General features: G+C 37.6%; 4 protein-coding genes and 1 non-coding gene across 8 annotated transcripts in view; 2 read left to right on the forward strand and 3 right to left on the reverse strand.

The window, feature by feature from the left end:
• Positions 1-26,476, reverse strand: part of LOC135729294 (4-trimethylaminobutyraldehyde dehydrogenase A-like) — a 318,074-nt gene that overhangs the window by 178,878 nt on the left and 112,720 nt on the right. The gene's annotated exons all lie outside the window — the stretch shown is intronic.
• LOC135729298 (chymotrypsin-like elastase family member 2A) lies at positions 269-3,215 on the reverse strand. The gene is made up of 8 exons (XM_065246842.2): positions 3,148-3,215; positions 2,928-3,016; positions 2,387-2,484; positions 1,440-1,559; positions 1,187-1,323; positions 795-940; positions 455-607; positions 269-345 (listed from the first exon to the last, which is right to left on the reverse strand). The coding sequence occupies exons 1-8, from the start codon at positions 3,185-3,187 to the stop codon at positions 328-330; spliced, it is 801 nt and encodes a 266-aa protein (XP_065102914.1). The 5' UTR covers positions 3,188-3,215; the 3' UTR covers positions 269-327.
• Positions 3,831-5,781, forward strand: LOC135729297 (chymotrypsin-like elastase family member 2A). The gene is made up of 8 exons (XM_065246841.2): positions 3,831-3,962; positions 4,120-4,208; positions 4,388-4,485; positions 4,631-4,753; positions 4,849-4,985; positions 5,080-5,225; positions 5,437-5,589; positions 5,682-5,781. Exons 1-8 carry the CDS (start codon positions 3,926-3,928, stop codon positions 5,697-5,699), a joined length of 801 nt encoding a protein of 266 aa, XP_065102913.1. The 5' UTR covers positions 3,831-3,925; the 3' UTR covers positions 5,700-5,781.
• On the forward strand, positions 6,735-20,605 carry LOC135729292 (forkhead-associated domain-containing protein 1). Of its 3 annotated transcripts, none has more exons than XM_065246830.2 (26): positions 6,735-7,665; positions 7,869-8,427; positions 8,782-8,876; positions 9,029-9,259; positions 9,566-9,689; positions 11,718-11,848; positions 11,981-12,049; positions 12,218-12,325; positions 12,417-12,485; positions 12,589-12,741; positions 12,875-13,070; positions 13,320-13,390; positions 14,070-14,168; positions 14,249-14,338; positions 14,412-14,766; positions 15,272-15,365; positions 16,502-16,608; positions 16,707-16,866; positions 16,987-17,068; positions 17,411-17,561; positions 18,231-18,328; positions 18,558-18,653; positions 18,767-18,993; positions 19,246-19,414; positions 19,504-19,584; positions 20,135-20,605. In XM_065246830.2, the coding sequence occupies exons 1-26, from the start codon at positions 7,570-7,572 to the stop codon at positions 20,315-20,317; spliced, it is 3,894 nt and encodes a 1,297-aa protein (XP_065102902.1). In that variant the 5' UTR covers positions 6,735-7,569; the 3' UTR covers positions 20,318-20,605. The 3 variants fall into 3 exon arrangements, with proteins under 3 accessions (XP_065102902.1, XP_065102904.1, XP_065102905.1); XM_065246832.2 differs by having other exon boundaries at positions 17,411-17,558; XM_065246833.2 differs by having other exon boundaries at positions 9,566-9,668.
• trnar-ccg (transfer RNA arginine (anticodon CCG)) lies at positions 12,107-12,179 on the reverse strand. The gene has a single exon. It is a non-coding gene; the product is annotated as a tRNA-Arg (tRNA).

A 26,476-nucleotide genomic window follows, 5' to 3' on the forward strand; every position in this document is an offset into this window, starting at 1 on the left:
GGCATAGCATTGATTTATCTGACATTTCATTATTTTGTGATTATTTACTTCAAACATTTGTCACTAGGGGATGTGTCTTGGACACATACAATTGAAACAATTCCAGAGTTATTTTGTGGTCAAAAATAGTGCACATTAGGCTCTGAGCTACTGAGTACTTTGTTAAAAAAACTAACATGATCAGTGTTGAATTTAGAGTCATGACAAATAGAACCAATAACGTAGTAGGTGTGAGCAAAAATGTGACAAAAAGTTTACACAACTGTCATATGTTTTTTATTTTTATTGATCGGAAAATGGATGATACAAAATCATTCTGTGTGGTCTTTAATAGGTGGCCATTTTCTGTAAGAGATTGGAAAGAAAAAGGTTTGTCAGTAATGTTTGCATAATGAAAATCATGGTCCAAAATATATACATCATCAACCTTTGTTTGCTATTTCAAAACACTTGCCTTGCTGATCCAGTCAACGTAGCCGCTCACGCGAGTGAAGACTGTGGGCTTCTTGGCGTAGTTGCAGCTAAGTCCAGAACCAAAGCTCACAATACCATGAACTTCCCAGGCTCCATCATCACCCTTACAGTTCAGAGGTCCACCAGAGTCACCCTGTGTCATGTGATTTTCAAAAGGATTTACATATTAGGCATTTTAATGGAACAGGAACACTGCTGTTTTAGAAATATTGTACACTTATTCCAATTCATTCAATCAACATAGACCGTGTCACAATTCATATTTTCTAAAGAAAATCACTGATATTTAATACTAAAGTAAGTCACATTTATTTACTTACATTACATCCAGAGACAACACCATCTCCACCAGCGCAGACCATGTTTCGTGTAACCTGAGAGCCCCACCAGTCAGACTTAGAGCAAGTTTCATAATCCACCACAGGCAGAAGAGCTTGCTGCAGGTTATCAGCAATGGGACCATTGGCTGGTAAATGACAAAGTGGATGAGAGAGAAGTTAAGGTGAAATATTGTATATAACAATATATTGTGTTGGAATTTGAACAAACACGTGTTGGTATCATTACAAAATTTTCAAAGTGAAAGTGAATGATCTTTAGTAGCACAACTGATAACATCAATGTGAATGTGTGAATTTCTGCAACATTTTTCCATGCATCATAATTATTAAAAATAACAATATATTTTTTCATAACCATAAGCATTACTTACTGTAAAGGCGTCCCCAGCCAGTGACATAACAGGGCTCGTTGTGGGTTAAAATAGCTCCATCAGCAGGAATACAAGCAGGCACGATGGAGTCACTTGGAGTGATGGGAGTTTCCAGTTTGATCAGGGCGATGTCATTGCTGCAGTCAGAACACAACATGAAAATTCAGATAAACAAATTCATTACAATCATTAGCACAAGCAATTTCAATATGTGCATATTTAGGCTTGGCAAGGAGTCTTGTCGCCCCCATACCGTATAAAGAAGGAACTCCAGTTCTCATGGACAATGATCTTAGCAGGGGCAATGGCGAGCGACCCATCCTCCTCCTCCTTCAGGTTATGTTTACCCAGGTACACTCTGTAAGTTCTGCTACTGCTCCATGAACGCAAGAAGAAACAAAACAGTTCAGAAATACAGGAGTGATACAAATAGAAAGTGATTATAAGTTACTAACAAACCATACTCTGGCAGTACCATAGTACAGAATCAAATAGTAATACTTTGAGATATTTACAATGGTACTGAATAATTACCATATTTACAAATCATTGTATTTACAAGGTATTTCATAGAATATCATGGTACATTTGTACAGTAATGGTATATTTATATTATATATATATAAATTCAAGATACATTTATTTGAGAAGCTGACTAAAGATATTATTCTGCTTTAAAAAAATTAATAAATAAATAATGTGAACTTAAAATGTCTGCAAGTGGGGTAAACTTAATTAAAATTAATTTAATTAAAGTGTTTAAAACTTTTTTACTGGCAGATATTTTTATTTGTGTTAACTACAACAATTTATATATAACTAGTAAATATATCTAGTTAAAAAAAATTTTTGGACTGGAAATTAAAAATAAATAAAAAATAAGACATTAATTTAATACATTCCAGTGTCCTTTTTTCCAGTATTTAGGGCTAATAATATCCTCCCACCTATTCTTTAGCGCCTTCCAAATAGTTTCAGTTTAGAATTTCCTCAATAAACAGGTTTTCAATCCACTTTTATGGATTGCACCAGATAAAACAGGATAAGTATACAAAATGTTGACTGCTTGCTCCTTCTAAGTAGCTTTAAATGAAAGTAAATCAATGTAATATGTAAAACAATGTAATACATATGTAAAACAAAAGACTGGACTCCATAGCTCTAGTGAAGGTTTCTGTAATGTAACCTTTGGTATTTTACCCGATACAGTGAGCAGCAGTAAGAACCCATTCATTGGAAATGAGGGTTCCTCCGCATGTGTGGTACCAGTTACCACCGCTGCTGTACTGAAGAGAGACCTGGGGAAAAAGGACAGTAATACATTTTTGACTTATTTCTTATAAGTTACAGTAACATAGTACAGTACCTACACTGTAAAACCTAAAAGTGAACTCAACTCAAACCATTTAAGTAAACCGGTTGCATTAGTTTTAAAACACACACATTTGAGTACTGTGAACTTAAACAAATTGAGTTTTATGCAGTTATGCACTTATATTTAAGTTCACACTACTTAAATATAAGTGCATAATTGCACATGACTCAAGTTCACAGTACTTAAATTTATGTGTTTTAAAACTTAAATGGTCTAATGAAACCAGTTTACTTAAATGGTTTGAGTTAAGTTAACTGTTAGGTTTTACAGTGTATAAGTGCTTTAAAACTTCCGTAATTGACACTGTAAGATAAATGTTGAAACGATTCAGTAATTTATTAATAAAACAATTAAATGTAAAGGTACCTGCCAGGGCCAGCTGTGTGGACGCACATCCTCACCTCCTACAACCCTCTTCACAACTGGAGGATATGTGGGCAGCCCACACCCATAAGCTGATGAGAAAATAACAACACATTACAATACAAAAATATAGTTATTTTTATTTAATATAACAGTATAATTGTTAACTTGTTAAATAATATAATTTTTTTTTATTAATCAAAAAGTTGTAAAGGCTTCTTACCTCCAACAGCCAGAATAGCCAGGACCACAAACCTCATCATGTTTGTATCTTCACCTTTTGCCCTGTCAACTGGGCTTTATATACTGACCATTTCTCACTTTCTATAAGTCAGTAAGCAATTTTTAGGAACCAATGTCCTTGACGCATTTGGAAAAACAAACAGAACGGACCCCAGCTGTTGGCACTCTGGGTTCAGCTTAACCTTGATGGTTAACACTACAAATATGTTTTAATTACATTTACATTTAGCAAATGCTTTTCCCCAAAGCGACTTACAAAACCTACAGTATTTTACAGATATGAGACAAATATTACACATATCATCAAATCAATCTCAATCAATCTCTATTCTGTAATTTTTTCATTCTATATATATTTATGTTTAATTTGACTGTACTGCTCTGTGTTTAGTATTGTAAAGCTGCTTTGCTACAATGCAAAATTGTGAAAAGTACAATAAAAATACATTTAAATTGAATAATCAGCATATACTTCAAAAATAAATAAATACGGTATAGACCCACACGCAAACAATAATGCATCAATACGCAAAAATCATCACGTGTGCAATCTACAGCATTATCCACATCAAAATAATGTCATCTGTGCATTTCACAGGCCCCAAATGTAAGATAAAAATATTTTGGGACGTTTATCAGCAAGGTTAAATGATACAGAGACTGCTGTCAGTGCATTTTTTAATCAGTTGTTATCGGTCCAGGTTGGTTACTGTATATAAATGTTGGGTGTTTACCTGTAGCCACTGCACTCAGACATCATGAAATTTGTGATCTTGGCTTTGTTCATTGCTGGAGGTAAGATGATTTGTATTACTTTGTGCCCATGAAAACAAATAAAGTTTGCTCTGCACTGATGCTTTGATATGGGTTTTTAAATTAAGCATTTTTAATAAAGCATTTATTTTATACGATGAACCAATATAACCGATATTTATCCTTGTCTATGTTACAGCCTACGGTTGTGGGCAGCCCAAAATTGATCCCATCCTTTCTAGGGTTGTGGGTGGTACTAATGTTAGACCAAACAGCTGGCCATGGCAGGTATAATAAAAACTCTTGTTCCTTAATATCATCCTAAAACGCTCTGTACATTTTATTACAGTCATAAGTTCTCAGTCAGGTTTTCCTGCAATCATTTAGACTACATCAGAATCAATGCACTTAAGTCAGATTATGCGACAGCAACTTTAGCTCTTCTGCTTTCTAAACCATTTTTTCAGGCATCTTTCCAGTACCAGAGTGGCTCTAGTTTCTACCACACCTGTGGTGGTACTCTTATCTCCAGAGAGTGGGTCCTGACTGCTGCTCACTGTGTTGGGTAGGGATAAGCTTCTCTTGCTGTCATAACCGGCATCATGGATTGAAAGACAATGCTGCATTTGTCTTAGTGTGACAATAATAGGAGTTAAATAGCATTTCAAAGAGACGGATTAAAACAAAGTCTTTGTGCTTTTGTTGAGCAGCAGCCGAACTTACAGAGTCTACCTGGGCAAGCATAACCTGGCAATCAGCAACGAGGCTGGCTCCATTGCAATTTCACCTGCTAAGATTATTGTGCACGAGAAGTGGGACTCCTACAATATCCGGTTGGCCTTCAACTGATTTTTCTTATAAAATAGAGGGATTTAAGTTTAATCCGAAAGTGTTTATTATGCAATTGTAAATGTATTTGTGTTTCCAGCAATGACATCGCCCTGATCAAGCTGTCGACACCAGTTGAGATCTCTGACAACATCTCACCAGCTTGTCTGCCTGAAGCTGATGACATCCTGCCCCACAATTTCCCCTGCTATGTCACTGGCTGGGGACGTCTCTGGAGTAAGAGCATTACAACTACTTAGATATGTTGGACTGGATTGTCAGGAATTTTAATACTGCTCACAGTAACACACACACTTGTTTTTCACTCCAGCCAATGGCCCCATTGCTGAAACCATGCAGCAGGCCCTGCTCCCCGTGGTGGACTTTAATTCCTGCAGCAAGTCTGACTGGTGGGGCAACCTGGTGACCAACCTCATGGTGTGCGCTGGTGGAGATGGCGTGGTGTCCAGCTGCAATGTGGGTTTGATTCACTCTTTTTCATGGCTATTTAATCATCTTAATACATCCTATATTTTCCTAGTATCCTAATATGAAAAGCATAAAGTACAGACTACTATGTTGGTTAGATTTTAAAAGTTGTGCTTTATATGTGTTACCATAATTAAAAAAATATATGTAAACTTTATGGTCATTAAGTAACTCAGTGTGATATTACTCACTGGTGCAGGGTGATTCTGGTGGCCCTCTGAACTGCCAGAGAGCTGATGGTACCTGGGATGTTCAGGGTATTGTGAGCTTTGGCTCCAGCTTGGGTTGCAACTATCCCAAGAAGCCCTCCGTCTTCACCCGTGTTTCCGGCTACATTCCCTGGATCAACAATGTGAGTTGAAGTGCATTTTACAACTTGATATTATATTATCATTTTATATATCACTTTGATATAAATTTAATCTGAATCTTGATACTTTTCAGGTGATGACCTCTAACTAAATTCTGGAAGGCCTGGTTACTTCATAATCATCACAATTGTTAACTGTGTGAATCAATAAATAAACATTATTTTCCCATCTTCTTTCTGTATTGGCTTTCTTTTTGGTTTTTTATATCAATGACATAAGTGTGTTTTAATAAGAACAGCAAATATTTAATAAAGAAATATCTTGTAATTTAATTATAGGATTCTAACCATAAAAATATAGGCTATAAGAAAAAAAATAAGAGTACAAATTATTCATATTAATTAATTATTATAATAAATAGAGAAAGATTAAATACAGTAACTGAAAAATAAAGAAATAGATTTCATTCAAAATTCCAGTAACACTTTACAATAAGGTTCATTAATTAACATTAGTTAACTAAATAGTTAACATAAACTAATAATGAACTGCCCTTATACAGCATTTATTAATCTTTGTTTATGTTAATTTCAACAATTACTAATACTTTATTAAAATCTTGTTAAAGTTAGTCGAACAAACAAATTAAAAGCTTTATTTCTATTAACTAACATTAACAAAGATTAATAAATACTGTAACAAATTCAATTTGCTCGTGATTTTTCATGTTACATTACACTCTAAAAAACAAACGGTGCTATATAGCACCAAAACAGTTGCTTTGGATCGTAACGATAGAAGAACCATTTTTAGTGCCATATAGCACCGGTGAAGAACCAGTGAAGCACCAGTGAAGCACCTGTGTAGAACCATATAGTGCTATGTAGAACCATATGTGGTGCTATATGGCCCCTATGGTTCTACACTGGTGCTTCACTGGTGCTTCACTGGTGCTTCACTGGTGCTTCACTGGTGCTTCACTGGTTCTTCACCGGTGCTATATGGCACTAAAATGGTTCTTCTATCGTTACGATCCAAAGCAATTGTTTTGGTGCTATATAGCACCGTTTGTTTTTTTAGAGTGTATGCAATACCTTAACTAATGTTAACTAATGAATCTTATTGAAATATAAACTATAAATTGAACTACGATCTATACGATCGTCTAAATGAACAATTTCGCTCGTTCATCTACTAGCACAAAAGAAAAACAATAACAAGTTGAATCATCAAGCAAATTGATATTTCCTTAAAACATGTGGTAAAAAAATTATATTTATCGTAAAATGAGTGCCTCGAATTATGAGGGTGCAGAATACAAGAATATAGCCTAGAAATAAAACATAAAACAAATGAATTATCTATCAGTTATCATCATATTCGAATAAAAAAAACATGCGTTTAGCAATACGACCAATGTTTATTTATTGCAGAATAAAACCTAAATACAAATAAAACATATGTATTTCAAATAGGCTATGATGCATATGCATATAGCAATAATGCTGTGTGGAATAGCGAAGTAAATAATGAAGCAAAGCATAATAATAAATTAGGTGGATACAAATTAAATAAAAATTTTTAATAAACTGTCACAAAGTTCAAGACTTCCGAACTGATCATACATCTTACCTTTCGAATGATTGAAGTCCGCTCATCCCGTCAGAGAGGAAGTTGAGCTGAGGGCGGAGCTCCACGTGCCTTCAAGTTACCATGACACTTATACACAACCTGAGAGCGTGACTGAATATAACGTCAACTAACTAAGTACACACAATTTGGACAAATGAGGAAAACTGATAGTGGTGAGTTAGCAAAACACAACAATTGATCGGTAAAACATATCAAATAAGCGTTGCTGTACATTTTTGCCAAATTTGAAACACCCCGGTTATACATTCAGCTGTTGATTTAAAAGGCTATATATATATATATATATATATTCTTATAGTTAACCTTCATTACAATGTGTTATTTAACCGATAAAACTGTTTCCTGTGTGTTTTTATGCACAGACTGAAATGAGGGGTTACCTCAAAACTTTAAACTGGGTATTTAAACTCCAGCCTAAAAGAACAACTATAGGAAAACACAAAGACTCTGATCTCTGTCTACAGGTATTAAACCCTAATTCCTTACATTACCCTAACATTTAACATAACATTAATTTATCAGACATTTCACTTTTATAGTCACTTATTTTATTAAACTATTGTATCAACACCAGGTTGTGTCATCTCTCTAACCTTAGGACATTATTGCATTTTGGCTTTAACATTACATTGTATTGGTCTAAATATATCTAATTTCTTCTCCTCAGAATGGTGGTGTGGATGAGTATCACGCCATCATTGACTGGTGTGAAGTGAATAGCTGCTATCTTATAAGTGACCTGAACTCTGCCCATGGCACCTACGTCAATGACTGCCGCATACACAATGCCACGGTGCGTCTCTCTCCGGGAGATAAGCTTCACTTTGGCTACGGAGGATCAACCTATGAGTTCACTATTGACAGGGAGGAACAGGTAATATTTATGATTTACTTAAAGTTTAAAAGTAACAGATGTGTGTACTTGTTAACTGTTGTGTTATTTAAAAGGCCTTGTGACAACATCTTTAAAGAGGACTATATATTTACCAGACACATGGCAAGGAAGATCAAATACTCATTAGTTGTATTCAAAGAAATTGGGGCTGTTATGTTTTATACCCCTCAGTTTCCTTTTCTGGCTGCCCGATCTCCCACTCCCCAGGCCTGGGTTCGGACTCGAACACCCTCTGTTACACCCCACCCTCCCACCAGAACTCGTCCCATGAGCGCTGGGTCTAAACAGGGTCCAAATACACCAGATCGCAAGATCTATTCTAACAGACCAGGTGAAAATTAGCATAAAGCATTTTGGAAATGCAGTGTTCCTGCAACTCAGCTGGACGCACAGTGCATTAGCAGTGCAAAAGTTGTGGGTTTGAGGTTAAGGAACACATATACTGATTTAAATGTAGGCTTTATCTCAAATACACTTGTAAGAAATGCTTTTGGATAAATGTAAATCAAATTAGTGTTAACCAAAAAGTATAATAAAATAGTAGAATAGTAGTTAAGATACATTTTTGTAATTGGTTATTAGTTATTGTACATTTGTTAAAAATAATGGGAAATTATACTTTTCCAAATCCATATTTTTGATAAATAACTAAAAATGTGCACTGTAATTTGTGCCCATTTTGTAGGAAGCTGGAGTGGTAACACAGGAAGAAGTTGTTGCCTGAGAAACAAGACTCCACCTCACCCCTCTCAAAGCATTTACTTTTTGCCAGTGGAGAAGGTGAGTCCAACATCCTGTTTTAAAATCTCCCAGCCTACCTTTGATGGACTGCCCATGCCTGCGAGGCCATAAAATGACAGGGCTAATACATGAAACTGATTAATCTTCTGACTAATCTTCTGATTAATCTTCCAATCTTGATTCTCTCTCAGGAGGAAAGGTCACATCGGCTGTTAGAGGGATGCGGTGCTGCGTCTGTGTGTCCTGAAGACGAGTCTCTAAAGAAGGATGATGTGATTGCAGCCTTGAAGGAGGAAGTGTCGGCTCTCAAGCTTCAGCTGTTTCAGAAGAAGCAGACTGATCCAGAGGTCACAAACAGACTGCGCTGCCTGGAAAGTGACATCAAGGAAAAGAAACAGCAGATACAACAGTTAAAGGACCAGGTGTGATATTAAGTGTAATATTTACATTTATGCATCCGGCAAAGCATTTTATCCAAAACAAGCTATACATTTTAGCAGTATGTGTGTTCCCTGGGATCAAACCCATGACCTTTGCGCTGCTAATGTAATGCTCTACCAAAAGAACCACAGGAACTAATACATGTAGTATGGTTTATACCAGTGGCTTAATGGAAAAAGCATCAGGTGCTGGACCTGATGATTGTGGGGTCAAGTCCCACCTGAAGAGGCCAAATAAAAAGTTAATGCGGCTTCAAACTGCAAGCATTATTTCTGTATGTCTTGTAGATGCTGGAGCTTCAAAGCTGGTTTGGAGAGATGATGGGACAGGCTGTGACAGAAAGAGACCAGAAGATCATCAGTCTCTCAGAACAGCTGACCAAAGTTAAAAGTGAAAATAAATCATCTACAGGTGCATATGTATATGTACACTCCCTGACAAAAGTCTTGTCACTTATCTTTTTTGTAGAAACAGCTGCTATTAACCTGACTTTTAATTAATCAATTGGTGTTAAAAATAGCTCATATGAAAAGCTAAAACCCTCCCAAATGTTGTTTAATGCACTGAAATAAATTAGTTTCACTAAAAAAAAGATTTATCATTTAATCAAGACAGCAAGGTCAAATTTTGGCAAGACAAAAGTTTTGTCGCATACAGAAGAAATTGAACAAATTTACTGCAAATACAAAAATATATCAGGAAATTAAATGGTGATGCTGTGAGATCCAAATGTAATATCTTATACGACTTCCATGAGCTTGAAGTACTGCATCCATGCGGTTTGGCAAGGATTCATACAATGTATTGATGAAGTCATCAGGAATAGCAAAGAAAGCAGTCTTGCATGCCTCCCAGAGTTCATCAGTATTCTTTGGTTTCATCTTCCATGCTTCCTCTTTCATCCTACCCCACATATGCTCAATGATGTTCATGTCTGGCCAATCCTGGAGCATCTTGATGTTCTTCGCCTTGAGGGAACTCGTGGAGATGAAAGTATGGGATGGAGCTCCATCCTGCTGCAGAATTTGGCCTCTTTTATAGTTGGGAATATAAGAGGTAGCTAAGATTTCTTGGTATTTTAGACTATTGATGTTGCCTTACCCCCTGCAGATCTCTTGCACACCCTCATACTGGATGTAACCAGACAATGATATTTCCGCCACCAAACTTCACTGTTTTCTGGGTGAATCTCGGAGCCATGCGGGCTCCAGTAGGTCTCCTGTAATATTTGAGGTGACTGTGGTGTAATTCAACAGAAGATTCATCTGAAAAATCAACCTTCTGCTTTTCCAGCGTCCATCCTTTTAGCAGGCTGTGGGCCTTAGTAAATGCCACACGTTTTTCAATTGTCTTTTGTTTAGTGCTGGCCTTCTAGGCAATGATTCGACCATGGAGGCCATTTTGAGACAAAATCCGACAAACTGTTCTGGTTGACACAGGGACTTCAGGTGACCAGGTCTCGTGGACCTCTGCTGCAGTGGAAAATGGGCTGACCTTGGTCCTCTTGAGCAGTTGTCTTGTGGGGTCTGCCTGACCTGGGCTTGTCAAAAAACGTCTCCACTCTCTTCAAATCTTTTTTTTGTCCTCAGTACTTGATGCTGAGACACATTGAAGGTCTGCCACATCAACAGTGGATCTGGTCTTCAGCCTCTTGATAACCAAAACTTTAGTCTCAGGGTGAATCTTAGGCATGTTTGCAGAGGTCTAGTTGCAGTTGATGTGAAGGTCTAGTGTACTGGGGTTCTTTTTATACACACCTGAGACCTTATTGATCCATTATTAGTCACAGATGAAGCTCATATGACAAGGCAACAACACTTATGTCTTTGCAAAAATTGACTCAATGGGCTTTACCAAGCTGTGAATATTAAAATACTTTTTGACAGTTTCGTTTTGCACGGAAACATTATTACAAAAGCTGTTGGGATTAAAATGAGCCATTTCTTGAAAACAAATCTTGATTAGAAATATATTTCAGCGGCACTTCAGGTCAATTTGTACACAAGCGACAAGACTTTTGTCAGGGAGTGTAATGGCTGTTTCACACGGTACGCGGTAAGCGGCAAAATCGCCGCGTGGCTTCAGCTTTTCTCTTGTATTGGAAGCGTTTTGTGCAGCATTTAGTGCAAATATGTTTATCTTCAACAGCGCCTGTCATGAAGTACCATGTCCGGAGATGAAATAGGATTTTGGGTGCACGAGCAAGGCGTGTGGACCAACTCCACTTCACCTCTGTAACCGCCCCCGTTTTGCTGCTTTCCGCACGTCTCCTATTGAAAAATAACTAAACACTCGCGGTTGCCGCGTACCGTGTGAAACGGCCTTAATACTAAAGAAAATGGACATTTACATTGTTTTAATTAAATCAAAAATGTACAGAAACCATACTGTTGCATCTTATCAGTTCTTTTTATTTCCGTTTAATGTCTGTTAACACAGCCTTGGTTAGCAGTTTGCAAAGAGATCTGACTGCTCGAGAGAAACAGGCTCTTAAACTTGCTGCTGAGGTGGACAAACTCAGACAAGATGTGAGACACAAAGATGCCAAGCTCACAAGCACAATGGATAAGGTTTATATCATCCCTCATTCTTCTTTCACACTACTGAGATTCTTTAGATCAATGCTTACATTACATTGTTTAAATCAGATCTGTTTTTATACTCACAAAGAATAAATGTTTTCTTTGAATTGTGTTTTTTAGGTGAAAGAAGCTCAAAAGCATAAAGATGAGCTTCTAACAAAGCAGAATATGGTGGAATCCCTCAAGAAGGTAAGCACGTTCCCTCTTACATTCTACAGTATATCACATAAATAAACCTTAATATTACGACCCAGGTGGGACTTGAACCCACAATCCCCAGCTCCGGAGGCTGATGCCTTATCCATTAGGCCACTGGGCCATACAAATTTGTTTTTCTGGTGTCATGTATCTGTGTAGGAACAGGCTTCTTTGCTGACCGAAATGGACAAACTGAAACAGCTCCATCAGCAGACTCAACAGAGGGAACAGAGAGTCCAAGCTGAACTCAAATATACACAGTCAAGGGTGAGAGAGTGCAGGAACGAAATAACTAGCTGGTATGATGACTACTACTACTATACATGTATTACACTGAGCTTTCTGAATTTCTTTCAAGTTTGACAGTTTTCGGAAGCAAATTAGTACGGCTGCTCACCTTAACTCTGACAAGAAATCAGACCAAGAGGTAATTAATATTTTTAATAAGCTAATCCTTTGGTTAATTCAGTGTTTATAGCACCATTATTGGTGATCTAGTATTCTAGTGAGTGTTTTTGTTTGTTTTGGAGGTGTTGGACTGTTTTTCAGAAATAATAAAAGAAATGGAAATGCACAAATCCAAGCTGCACCAGTCTGAGGTGAAACTCGAAGAGGAAACAGATGCACAGAGAAAAACATTGGATGAGACACAGAAATTTCGAGCCAGGCTAGAGGAATGTCAGGTAATGATGAAACGTTGAGGAAATAATGGAAAATGAATTTGTAATCTGTAATGCTTTATGTTTGTGTTACAACAATAGATATTTTCTACTTCCAGATAATGTCTCTTTGCATTTGCATATTTCTTTAATGTAGAATCGTGTACAGGACACATGCATGGCAGATATGGTGCAGATGGAAATATCTGGCCTGCAGGGCATGAATTTAAGTCCTGCGCTCAGCTGGGTTCAGGCGCATTCGCTTTTTGTACTTAACATCCTGCATGCGCTGATGCATAAAACTGCTCAGAGGCTACAGGCAGCAGGGGTTGCTGTGACAGTGGAGACTGGAGGTAAGACAGAGAGAAAATCCAGGATTGAAAACTTTAATGGTGTTAAAATTGCTGTGTCATTTAAAAAAGTTCAATCAATTTATATGAATTTATGGGCAATGACTTTAAACTTGATTGCATTTCTTGAATTATACTAAATTTAGGTCATCTGGAGTCACATTAAATCATATAAAAAAAATTTGAAACACATAAAAATGCATAATTGCATAAAGTGGAAAATTAATGTGAATTCATTGTTTTTGTCTTTAGGGGTCTCAGGCGCCTTACAGATTTTGTGCCAGAAGTACAAGGACAACCAATCAGAACTCAGGAATCTAAAGGTATAGCTACAAAGTATTTCACAAATGTTTCAAAATCATATACAGATTAAAAATCTATCAAGAGCAGTGACAGCTCGTGAATTGTCATCCGAGGGGCGCTAATTCAAAATAAGTGTTCGGAGTGTCATGTGTGTTGCTTGCGTTTTCAAAATATGTGTTTGTTGTGTCATTTGAACCATGTGCATTATGTGTTTTGTCAAAATAAGTGCCTGCTGCACACGCGTCAAACCCGTTTATGATAAAAGAGACGCTCACGTTCACAAAATACACGCAAGACATGCCCTTAACAGTAAACTCTGATCAAGCATGAGATTATGTATCTGGCAAACGCAAGCGTTTATTTATCATAAACCTTTTAGACGTGTCTGCAGCCGGCACTTATTTTGACAAGACACGTGATGCGCACAGGATCTCTCGATGCGCAGAACACATATTTTGAATTAAGGAACCACACACATGACGGCTACGTACACGTTGTGATGAACTTTGCAGCGAGCGCCTTTGAATAAAGAAGTCACCGTCCGCCACTGATCAAGAGGCATAAACATACATCATAATTTCATAATTCCCAAGGAACACTGCATTACTGCATGTGTTGTCATTTAGATGTACAATAACACAGATAAATGTAATATATATTATCTTATAAGAGTACTTTCACTCTCTTTCTATATTGAAGGCAGAGATACAAAGCCTTCATGAGAGAGAGATGCAGAACAGAGATCTTCAGAGCAGACTTGACTCTGTTCAAAAGCAGTATGAGATGGAGAAACTACAGGTACTGTACAGATAAATCCATCACTAAATGAAGTTAAAATAAAGTTTTTTTTTCTAATCCTTGACCTGTTAATGCTGCAGGCAGCCGAAAGACAGAATGAAATCAAAAGCACAATTATGCAACAACTGGAAGAGGCAAAAACTGATCTATATTCAGTCAGAAAAAATGAGGTGTGTTAAAAATAAAAGTCGAATTGAATTCATCCCTTCTCAGTTACTAAAACGACTATGACTGTTTTACCAGGATGCTTTGCGTAGGGAGATCGAGACACGTAGGGCCGAGTGGCAATCCAAGATGGAAGAAGCCAAGGTCCGAGAGGTGGAGCTGCAAGAAAAGATTTGCGAGTTACAGCTCAGAGAGGATGAGATGATTGACAGACTGAAGGAGTGTGAGGTAAAAGAAGTGAGGGCCCTTCAGAGAGGAGCTGAACAGGAGAGAGAGATACACAGAGTTGAGGTGGAGGAGTACAGGGAGCAGGTGCGACAGCATGCATACACTATCGTCGCCATGGAGAATCAAATAAACAGAGCCCAGCAAAGTGAAGATAGATGGGGCGAGGTGGAGATGGAGAGAAACGCACTTGCGGCAGAGCTTAAAGGTGAGAGCTTTTACTTACACATACACACACAGTGAGAATATCTTTATATGTTCTATAGTTTTAGGATTTTCAGCTCTTTGGTTTAAGGTTTGATATGCTGCAGTTCAAGGCTACACCCATAGAGGGCAGCATCTCAATAAACTATACTGTACTTACATGTACAGTGTGTGTTTTGGATGGGGCAGCACAGTGGCTCAGTCGGTTGTAATGTTGCCTGAGAGCAAGAAGGGACCGGTTCGAATCTCGGCTAGGTCAGGTGGTCTTTCTGTGTGCAATTTTAATGGATTTACTCTGGGTAATCTGGTTTCCTCACACAGGCAAAAACATGCAGGTTAGGCAAAATGATGTCAAATTGCCCCTTCCCCAACATGTATGGATCAACTTGTGGGTTAACCAGTTCTTGCCATGAATATAGCTATAAATGCTGGAATGGGTTAAGAATAAACAAACAAATGTGTGTGTTGGGTTTGTGATAAAGGTTGCACTTGTTTGACTTGTCCCACAGAGGCACTTAAAAAACTTGAGGACTTTGAAAGCAACAACACACTCTACATAACAGAAAAGGAACAGGAATTTGAAAAGGCCATACAATCTCTAAGGTACAACACAGCTCCAATATACATTACTACACTACATAACCCATAATCCATTTCAGTAGAAGTATGCTGAAGTAGGTTTTGGGCGTTCGGCTTGCTCTGGAAGCCACTTTGTTGTTTGCTACTGCATGTAAAACATACATTATCCTGTAATATATATAGCCTATACATTTTTTTAAAATCCAATATTACAGTTGATGTATGGGACATGTATATCTCTCACTTTAGGTTTAGCAGTTATTATGCACAAAATGATTTATTTACAGTTCATATAATGTGCTCATTTTATCCATAATGCATGATGTTTAACATGTATTTATTATTTATGAAACTCATGCTTAATAACCAATTACACAGTTCATGTGTTCTCTTTAAATCATAGCAGAGGCACTGTTACATTATCTAGTTGCAAATCAGCCTCTCTCACAGTATATCACTTCTCTTAAAGGAAAGCCTTACCAGATGGCTACTTAAAAATATGACATAAAATAACAAAAAATCTAAGTGCTTAGTCTTTTCATGCTACGTTGTGTTTACAGTCTAATTGATTTTGATCTACATATTTTTTACTGAATATCAGTGGCGGCTGGTGACTTCTTTTTTCGAGGGTGCTCGATGCGAAGTTCGTCACAACATGTATGTCATGCCAAGCCTGTCATGTGTGTGGTTCCTATTTCAAAATATGTGTTCTGTGCTACGAGTGCATGTATGTGCATCACGTGTCTTGTCAAAATAAGTGCCTGCAGCAAATGCGTCTAAAGGGTTTATGATAAAAAAGACGCTTCTGTTGCCAGATACTCGTATAATCTCATGTGTAATCAGAGTTTACTGTTAAGGAAGTGTCTTGCATGTATTTTGTGAATGGAGCGTCTCTTTTATCATTAACGGTTTTGATGTGTGTGCATTTTGACAAAACACGTGATGCACATGGTTCACATGACACAACAAACACATATTTTGAAAACGCAAGCAACACCCATGACCCTCCGAACACTTACATTTGCGCCCCTCGGATGAGCAGTCACAAGCCGCCATTGCTGAATATCCTGTTTCTGTAGTACAAAGGGTTACGAACAGAACAGACACATGATCAAAAATCACTTTGTTTCCAGTTGCATGTGTTTCTGTACTTTCTGCAGGGCATCTTTAGTCGCATCCCAACAGGAAGTGACTGACCAGAGCGAGATCATCAATGCCTTAAGTCGTGATCTGGCCCAGGCTCACGCTCGCCTTTCTGACATGACAGGTGACCTACAAAAACCCACACACACCGCAAGAGCACCCGCTGGATTCTGTGTGTGCCCTGTAGTTTTTGTGTTTCTGAGTGTGTATCTCTGTATGCAGGCGAGCTGAGTGAACAACAGAAGATAGAGTTAGAGACTCACAGAGCTTTAGTGGTGGACCAGAGGATTCAACTGAGCATGCTCACACAGAAGCTCACTGCAATGTCACAGCTGGCGGAGCAAAAGGATGAAGAGATAAAGAAGCTGGCAGAAAAACTGAAGTAAGTGACAGTTATGCACAATAAACCTCACAGGCATTTCTGAAGCGCTAAGCCAAGACTGAACTGTGCTGAATTGAAGTGTATCTTGTTTCTGAAAAAGTATTGCTTAAATATTGCTAGACAAACAGAAGACGACCTGAGAAGAACAACAGCAATTATAGAGCTGGAAAACTCATGCTTTCAGCCAACAAGAACCACTAGGGTAAGCAATACAATTTTGAAATTTGTCATGTTTTACTGTACACTAAAAACAAGAAACATGACTGCATCTGTGAGTGTTGAATATTTTATGTATTAGTTCTTTAAATAAAATGAAAGATGGCCTGGATCGTAATGACTGAATGTGGCCGAATCCCTCTCATTCACATACTGCTATACAATAGGATAGTTGAAACAAGAAAGGAAATAAGTCTTTATCTTTTCATGTCAACCGTTCATATGTGATGGGACAAATGGGCAACAAGAAAACAAGAGACACACACAATAAACTCTAATAGATCACACATGGACACTATGCTGACTGTTATATGGATGTTTTTTTCAGGATGTGGCACTTATGACAGCTCCTAATGATTTCATCAATCAGAGATCAAAGCACAGAGGTCATCGCAGAGATGAATTGATACTTCCGCACCAGGAAGGTTTACGCGATGTAAAGGAGCGAATCAGAGTTCTAAAAAAGAAGTGGCCCGGTAGTGAGTTTCATAAGCCTTATTGGCTGAATGCCCATTGGTTGTGAATGCACAGTACAGGACAACTAAAAATGATCATGATCTGATTTTAAAGGTCCCATTCTTCTTGTGCTTTTAAAGCGTTGTGTTTACAGTGACCAATACAACATGTGTTCATGTTTTACGTGTAAAAAAAACTGTATTTTTCACACAATTTACTTGCCTCTATACCGCTGCTTTCACTGTCCTAAAAATGGGCTGATGTCTTCCTTGTTCTATGAAGTCCCAACTTCAGAAATACGTAACGAGTTCTGATTGTGTAGCTTGTTTAGTGTGTTGTGATTCAACAGCAGCTTAGCTTAGCAGAACCGTTTGAGCCGTAGCTGGCGACTGATGTATTCCTGTGGGCGGAGTTTAGTCAAAAACTGTTTTATTGATGTCATTCAACTGGGAAGTAGAGGGCTTTAGTCCAAACCGGCCATTCGCTGTAGGTTTTGAAAGAGGACTTCTGTTAAAGAAAATATATCGCCTGGCAATGAACTTTGAGCTTTATCATTTTGCAGGTCTTATTTATGCTCTAACAGCAACATTACACACTAACTAAAGTTTAAAAAATGGGATCAGGAAGAATGTGACCTTTAAACTTATTTTACAAAATGTGCTCAATATGTTTATCTTCTGTGTGATGTACAGCACAACTTGCCAAGCAGGAGGTGCCAGAGAGTCAGGGTCAGATGAAGACTCAGAGGCTTCAAAGATCTGCGTCTCGGAGAGGATCCAACAGCTTTGTGGTATAAGCATCACCAAGCTATATCTTTGAATGTAGTATACAAATGTATGTTTTGATATGTATCGTCACTCTCACATCACAGTTCCAGATCCTGGTACCTTGGCAAATTCATGTGATTTCTTCAGGCTTATAAATGACTGTAAAGAATACAGTGGGGCTCTTAAAGTCTGTATATTATTATTGTGGATTTGTGATGTGTGTCATACTAGTGCTCATTTTGATTCTTGCAGAATGGTTTTGTGTTCCCCGAAGCTTTAAGCGATGCAGCGCGGGAACGTACAGCCAGACTAGACATGTCTGATGCTCTGGATCTCAGTGAGAAGACAGTAAGTGAAAGCATGTGTGTGTGCATGCATAAGACATGTGTGGCCTTGCACACCATTTTTGGTAAAACATTAGTGGATTTCATTTTAAAATGTATGTTTCATCTTTGGTTTAGTTCCTGGAGCTAGCACGCGTGCTGCGTGAGGCTCTGGAGCTAAGCGAGGGTGAGCTGTCAGGCTGTGCAAGTTTAAAACACCTGCCCCCTGATGAGAGACAACACATAGTGTCTCAAAGACAAACAGACCTGGAGTTTCTGAAGACCCGCCTTGATCTACAGAACAGCCGGAGCCAACAGCAAGACCTGCTGCTGGAGGAGAACCAGAAAGAGATAAACACACTAAGGTACACATATTGAAGACAAACAAGTCTTGCTGTTTTTAAATGTGTTTTTCATCGGTTGAGTCTGGTGCGAGAAATACCAAATTTGTGCAACACATGAACTATTAAAATGTGTAAATGCATTAAACAGTTCCAAAACCTGAATCTTCTCAAATCAATGAGTAAAATCAAACTTTGATGCTACATACAGTAATCTCATAAATAGATTATATGAGACTGGATTTTACAGACAGGTTCTTTGTTTCTGTCACTCAGAGAGAACCTGATGTCGGAGCACCAGACACAGGCTGAGCTTGCGAGTATGAAGACAGAGCTAGGGACCCAGAGACAAGAGACTGAACGGCTTCGACAGACACTGCAGGATCATATCGACCAGCTGCAGAGAAACCAGCAGCAACACAGTGTTGCCATCAGAAATAATAAGGTATCACTTGCACACAGGCCAACACAGATACATAGCACTTCTGATTCTGAAAGAAAATTATTAAGTTGTCTGTAAAACTATCTTCACAGGGTTTGAGCCAGGAGAAAACGGGCGGAAAGACTGGAAGAGTGGGCCATCACAACTGTATACCAACTGAAAGCTATGAAAAGGTGATGCAAATCAGTGTGTGTGCATGTTTGTTCTCCAAAACATATGTGCTGTCTGAACACACGCTGTCTGCCACAGGCTACGATGCCTGGAGTTTTACTGCGGAAACCACACTGTGCATTTAATAGACTTTTAGCCACACCAACAAATTTGTCTTTTTAGCCTGAGCTTGTATCCTCTCTACTGTAAATGGAGCACCAACCTATTATTCAGTTACATTTATGCATTTGCCATTTTGTCATATTTATCCAAAGCGACTTAATGTGTATTCAAGCTATACATTTTATCAGTATGTGATAAATCCATGGGATTAAAACCCACAATCTTTATGCTTCTGACACAATTCTCTGATTTTACATTTAACAAGTGGGCGATTTTTGACTGGATAATGATGACAGTGATGACCATTCAAAAGTTGACAAGTATTTTTGGCATAATCAGCATTTTCATGACATAATTTACTTGCAACGTCATATGAGATGAAGAGGAATACTGGATAATCTTCTCCAGGTATTATAGACTGTTTGACCTATGCTATGTTTGTGTTTACAGACCCCAGCGTTAAAGAAACGGACCTCACAGGGGAGGCTAAAGAAGAGGGAGATTGAGGTAGAGAAGCAGAAGAATGAACTGGAGCAGAAAGAGAGTCAGACCTGTCCGATGGTCTCCGATTTGGTCAGTCCTCTACAAACCCCAGAGAGCTCCCGACTCCTCCTGCTTGCTGAGGCTCACTGACATGGATATCTGTGATCAAACAACCATGAATTTAATTACACTTGAGTAGTACACTTGAGATAACAAGTCCGGGTTGTTGAAGAAAAAGATTTTGCCAAGAGATTTCCCATGGTGTATTAAACATACTGTTATTATAATTAACAATTATATAATTTATTTTAAATTATATCTGTATTACTATATTACTATTACGATTTACAGCAGCACTAAACAGCAGCAGGTGTTATATAAAGTACAGTACAGTACATCTAAACAAACTCACATTAAAAAGAAACATTACAAGAGTGATATTACAGTATAGATTGTTTTTGTTTATTAATGTGTTATGCTTCTGTATAAATATGAGTGCTTTTAAAGGGACACTCCACTTTTTTGAAAATATGCTCATTTTCTAGCTCCCCTAGAGTTAAACGTATGAGTTTTACCGTTTTGGAATACAATCAGACGATCTCTGGTTTCTGGCGGTACCACTTTTAGCGTAGCTTAGCACAGTCCATTAAATCTGATTAGACCATTAGCATCGCGCTCAGAAATTACCAAAAAGTTTTGATATTTTTCTTCTGTAGTTACATCGTGTACTAAGACCGATTGAAAATTAAAAGTTGGGATTTTCTAGGCAGATATGGCTAGGAACTATACTCTCATTCTGGCGTAATAATCAAAAACCTTGCTCCGTAACATGGCTTCAGCAGGTGCAATGATTTTACGCAGCGCCCGAAAATAGTCCCCAACTATTGAAAGCTACCAAGGGAACTATTTTCCGGACTGTTTAAAATAGAAAAAATATCGAAACTCGTTATTTTTGACCGGGATGCTAATGGTCTAATCAAATTCAATGGATTATGTTAAGTGTGTTAAATGTTAAAAGTGCTACCGCCAGACCCGGAGATCACATGAATGGATTCCAAAACTGTAAAAATCTAATGTTTAACTCTAGAGGAGCTGAAAAAGGACCCTATTTGTTTTTGAAAATGGAGTGCCCCTTTAAAAAGTGTGAACTTGATTTCTTTGATGCACACCTCAGTGATTGCGTTCTTATAGTCCCGTACAGGTGCTGGTCATATAATTAGAGTATCATCAAAAAGTTGATTTATTTCACTAATTCCATTTAAAAAGTGAAACCTGTATATTATATTCATTCATTACACACAGACTGATATTTTTCAATTTTTTATTTATTTTAATTTTGATGATTATAACTGACATCTAAGGAAAACCCCAAATTCAGTAATTTAGAAATAAGAATATTACTTAAGACCAATACAAAGAAATAATTTTTAGAAATCTTGGACAACTAAAAAGTATGAATATGAAAAGTATGAGCATGTACAGTACTCAATACTTAGTTGGGGCTCCTTTTGACTGAATTACTGCAGCATTGCGGTGTGGCATGGAGTTGATCAGTCTGTGGCACTGCTCAGGTGTTATGAGAGCCCAGGTTGCTAGTGGCCTTCAGCTCTTCTGCATTGTAGGGCCTGGCATATCGCATCTTCCTCTTCACAATACCCTATAGATTTTTCTATGGGGTTAAGGTTAGGCGAGTTTGCTGGCCAATTAAGAACAGGAATACCATGGTCATTAAACCAGCAGGTACTGGTAGCTTTGGCACTGTGTGCAGGTGCCAAGTCCTGTTGGAAAATGAAATCTGCATCTCCATAAAGTTGGTCAGGAGCAGGAAGCATGAAGTGCTCTAAAACTTCCTGGTATGACTGCGTTGACCTTGGACCTAAGTAAACACAGTGGACCAACACCAGCAGATGACATGGCACCCCAAAACATCACTGACTGTGGAAACTTTACACTGGACCTCAAGTAACGTGAATTGTGTGCCTCTCCTCTCTTCCTCCAGACTCTCTAGGACACTGAATTCCAAAAGGAAATGCAAAATTTACTTTCATCAGAGAACATAACTTTGGACCACTCGGCAGCAATCCAGTCCTTTTTGAAGGCGAGACGCTTCTGACGCAGGCTGTTGTCAAGAGTGGCTTGACACAAGGAATGCGACAGCTGAAACCCAGTTCTTGCATACATCTGTGCGTAGTGGTTCTTGAAGCACTGACTCCAGCTGCAGTCCACTCTTTGTGAGTCTCCCACACATTTTTGAATGGGTTTTGTTTTGCAATCCTCTCCAGGGTGCGGTTATCCCTATTGCTTATACACTTTTTTCTACCACATCTTTTCCTTCCCTTTGCCTCTCTATTAATGTGCTTGGACACAGAGCCTCTTTTGCAAGGACCTTTTGTGTCTTGCCCTAATTGTGGAAGGTGTTGAGCTATTCAAGAAAAATCTTAAGGAGCTGCATGCGGATGCTCTCGCGGTTATTTGATCTCGTTCTGGTCAGACGCATGAATGAGCTGCGTACCTAAAAAACAGCGTTTCTCAGTTATCTGTGAATTGTTTTTCTCCTTATTTGTTTTGAAACTCGAACGTGTGGACACACAAACAGGAACAGTGAACTTTACCACTTCAGTAGAAGTACGGTGGTTACTGGTAACAAGTAGTTTTAATGGGTCACATTCAGTCGATATCTCTAACTTGTTTCGTTGTCTGACAACAGAATTAGGGAATATACAAATGAGAAAATTTTTTTAGGCTTTTGGCTGTATTAAAATGCAATTAATGACACTAATTTAAAGTGCCAATGCAGTTAGAATGCAAATACGACGTGATGATGCAACTGATATGCTAATTACGTAGTCTAGCGACTTTCCAAGAAGAAGATTGAGCTAATTTTACCTTAAAACTAACAAGCTCTACAGGTAATGACCACTTGCATACAGTATAACTTGTACTTTATCAGAATCATATCTGACATATCAATAATGTCACATGTCAAATTGCCATTTCCAGTTAACAAATCTCATTTAAATGACCCAAGTAATCATAAAAAATACAAAAAAATCAGGTGTGTGGATTATTCCCCATTGTTCTCTTATTATATTCCCTCTTGAGTGAGAATTATCTCACATCTGTTCGGAATTTAAAGAGCCATCTGACAACAGGACAGAGCTGAATAAACTGTGATATATTACATTAATTAAATACACTGAGTGTTGTGTAGACGGCCATCAGGGGTTTATCTGTTTGTCCGAGTTACTGTCAGACAATTGTGTTTGCTTTTTGGGGATATAAGCAGATCAGGGACAACATTACAAATAGTTTTCAATAAAGGAAAGCTCATTAATGTGATCAGTTAACTACCATTGTACACACACTGATAAAACCACGTTAATCTTTCCGTATTGCCCAATTTGCATCCTATCTATATCTGTTGACTTTTTCCTCTGCCTATAATCAGATTATGAGAAAAATTCCAGCGGGATCCGTAATATTTGAAATTATCCTCCTCTTCCTCATTACTGCTGATCATTATATGCAGTGGGTGGATGCATTCCAGCTGGCTTCTGTTTTATTCATATTACTGGCATCAGTCCAGCCCATTACAGGATCAAGAGAGGGAAATCAGTTCAGATATTGAAAGGGAGTTCAATCTTTTGTTCACGGCAAATGAAACTGTACATGCAATGCTGATCTCAATAAACTGTCTCCATCAATTCAGACTGCTTCCCCGTGGACGAATGTTGGTATTACAATATCAGATTATGCATTACACAGCCTGCACTCTAAAAAGTGTTTCTGTGCCTTAGTAGATTTAACTAAATAAAATGAGTAAACTGTGTTACAATTTTTTAAGTTTTATTTTTTAAATCAAAATATGAGTTAAAATTACAGAATAATTTGAGTAATTATAAATGAACACATCATTGAGTAAATTCAACTTCATTTTATCATGTTTAATCCACTTAAATTTTGTAAGAAGGAAATTAACTGAAGAATTTTGTGTTGAAGCTACGTGATTTTATTATTAAACATAACTAACTAGGCTGTGGATTCCTAGTTCCCAGCATGCTTTGCATGGGACTGCATTTGGACAGTATAATTTGAATTTAAACTCTATTTTATGTGTTTTTAACTAAATAGAAAGACTTGTTAGTGTTTAATGTACATTTATCTTCGAGATATGAAAGAGTTTCTGTTACTTCTTTTGAGTTTTTTAGTTACCATTGTTCAGAAGACTGGTGCTTGTAAGTATGTTGCGCTTTAAAGCTGCCCAAATGAGTGGGTGCGTTTGAATGAATAAACGTTTCGTGCCCTCATCTCACAGTTTAAAAGAACAATAACAAACCAAAAATAATATAATAATAAAATTAATTAATAAATCAGAAGACATTAACTAGTATTTTTTTTTCATTTAAAATTTACCTATTTTAACTAAGTCTGTGTATAATATGCTGATATTTTTGACATTGGTTGTACTTAATTTATTAGCTTTTTCTTAAAATGCTACTTAATATTTTTGCATTCATTTAAATCCATATTAATACATATTATTAAGTTGTCCTTACTTAAAATATCAGTTAGTTCAATAAACTTAGAAAAATTAGTTGGAAAATGTTGCCTTCGTTTTATTGAGTTAGATCTAAGTAACAGTTTCCTTCTCTATTAACCATACAGTGACCCCACAAAGTATTGGGTCACATGAAAGAATTTTACTGCATTAATTAGCAAAATATTAAAAAATATTTTTAAGATAATGCATGCAAATATTTTAAATGATCTTTAAAAGTAAAAGCGAACATGGAAATAGAAAATGTGGTTTAAAAAAGGTCCATGTAATAATGTTTATATAATGTATTTATGTTTAAATGTTATTAAAATCATAAACATAAATTATAACTTTAATTTCCAAATACTCTCAGGATCACTTTATCTATAGTATGTGTATATATATTAATACATCTTATACATTTTTCTACATTCAGACAGCTCCTGACAAAACATGAAGCAGCTCCCGAGGTGACCAAGGGCCACTGAGTGCTGATGGACCATTTTATCTAAAGCTATTCTATCGTTCACAGATATTCAGTGCTCCCCTGAGAAAGATTTGAAATTGTAGACGTTTTCCCATCTTCTGCTCTCATGAAAATGCTGATGACTTTGTGAAGGAGAATGACAGAAGCACTCTTGAGCGGGTCCATAAATAGAAGTGGGTAGTGTTGATGGACCTGACATGGAGTAGGGATGGTACCTAAATGACCAAAATAAATGACCGCTCAATCCATTCACAAACACAGTTTGTCTTCAACCGAATTCTCCCTGACAACCTGTCCTCCCTGAACAAATCTTCAGCTCTGATGAACTGTAGTGTGTGTTATGATCTAGATTTATAGTGTGATGTGAAGGTGTGCTGCCATGGGCTATTCACGCCTGTAGATGGCACCACAAAGCTGACGCAAAATGTGAAGAGCTCCTTGCATGCTTTTCCAAATTCTTATTTATGTATCTTCTATTTTAAAGTGAAACGGTATACTGTGCATATAAGCAAAGTGCTATGAGGTAGGCCTAATAAACCAATTTCAGAATGTCTAGTTTGTTGGTTAGATCTTGACTTTTCTTGACATCTTGTACTAAGAAAAACAGCAAATGTTGTATAGCCTGTGTTATTCTAGGTTCCTCTGGGGGTGTCTTATCAATCCCCATGGTTCTGTTCTGGGTGGGATTGTGGTGGAAACAGGGTGTGTATGTGAAGTGTGGGTCTACCAGTGCTGTCTCATAGGCTGGCTCCTCATTGGAGATAACTTTGTTCTTGGGGCCCTTACAGGCGACATCATAACAGATGATCACAGAGCAGCAGGAAATGTTATCTGTAATACGTTCAATAACAATAACCCCACAACACACTTTTACGTACCCACGTACCCTTTTGCTCCTTCCCAAAAACTGCTTTTTATCAGCTCTTGTGGTAGAGAAAATGCACACACGCACAAACAGACCCAGAAACCTGAGGGGTATAAGTGTATGTCGTTTTAAAGGACTGTATGGACAGAGGACTGTGGATATTATAGAAACCCTACAGGACTATATTTTGTGAAGGGCATTTTGGAATTTTAAATCTAGATCATCGAGTTGAACGCACTCAAGGTAATTGTAATTGTATTCATAAGAACATAACAATTCTTAGCATAGACTTGACCAGGCAAATTGTCTTATTCGTAATGAAGTGCCACTTGCATTATGATGAGAAGTGATGTTTGTTTGCCTCCTTAACGTTCACACTGAGCTGTTTACAATAGGGAGATGTATTTTAAAGATGAAGTG

The sequence above is a fragment of the Paramisgurnus dabryanus genome, chromosome 11 (genome assembly GCF_030506205.2).
Source record: "Paramisgurnus dabryanus chromosome 11, PD_genome_1.1, whole genome shotgun sequence".
In the NCBI taxonomy this organism is placed as follows: Eukaryota; Metazoa; Chordata; class Actinopteri; order Cypriniformes; family Cobitidae; genus Paramisgurnus; species Paramisgurnus dabryanus.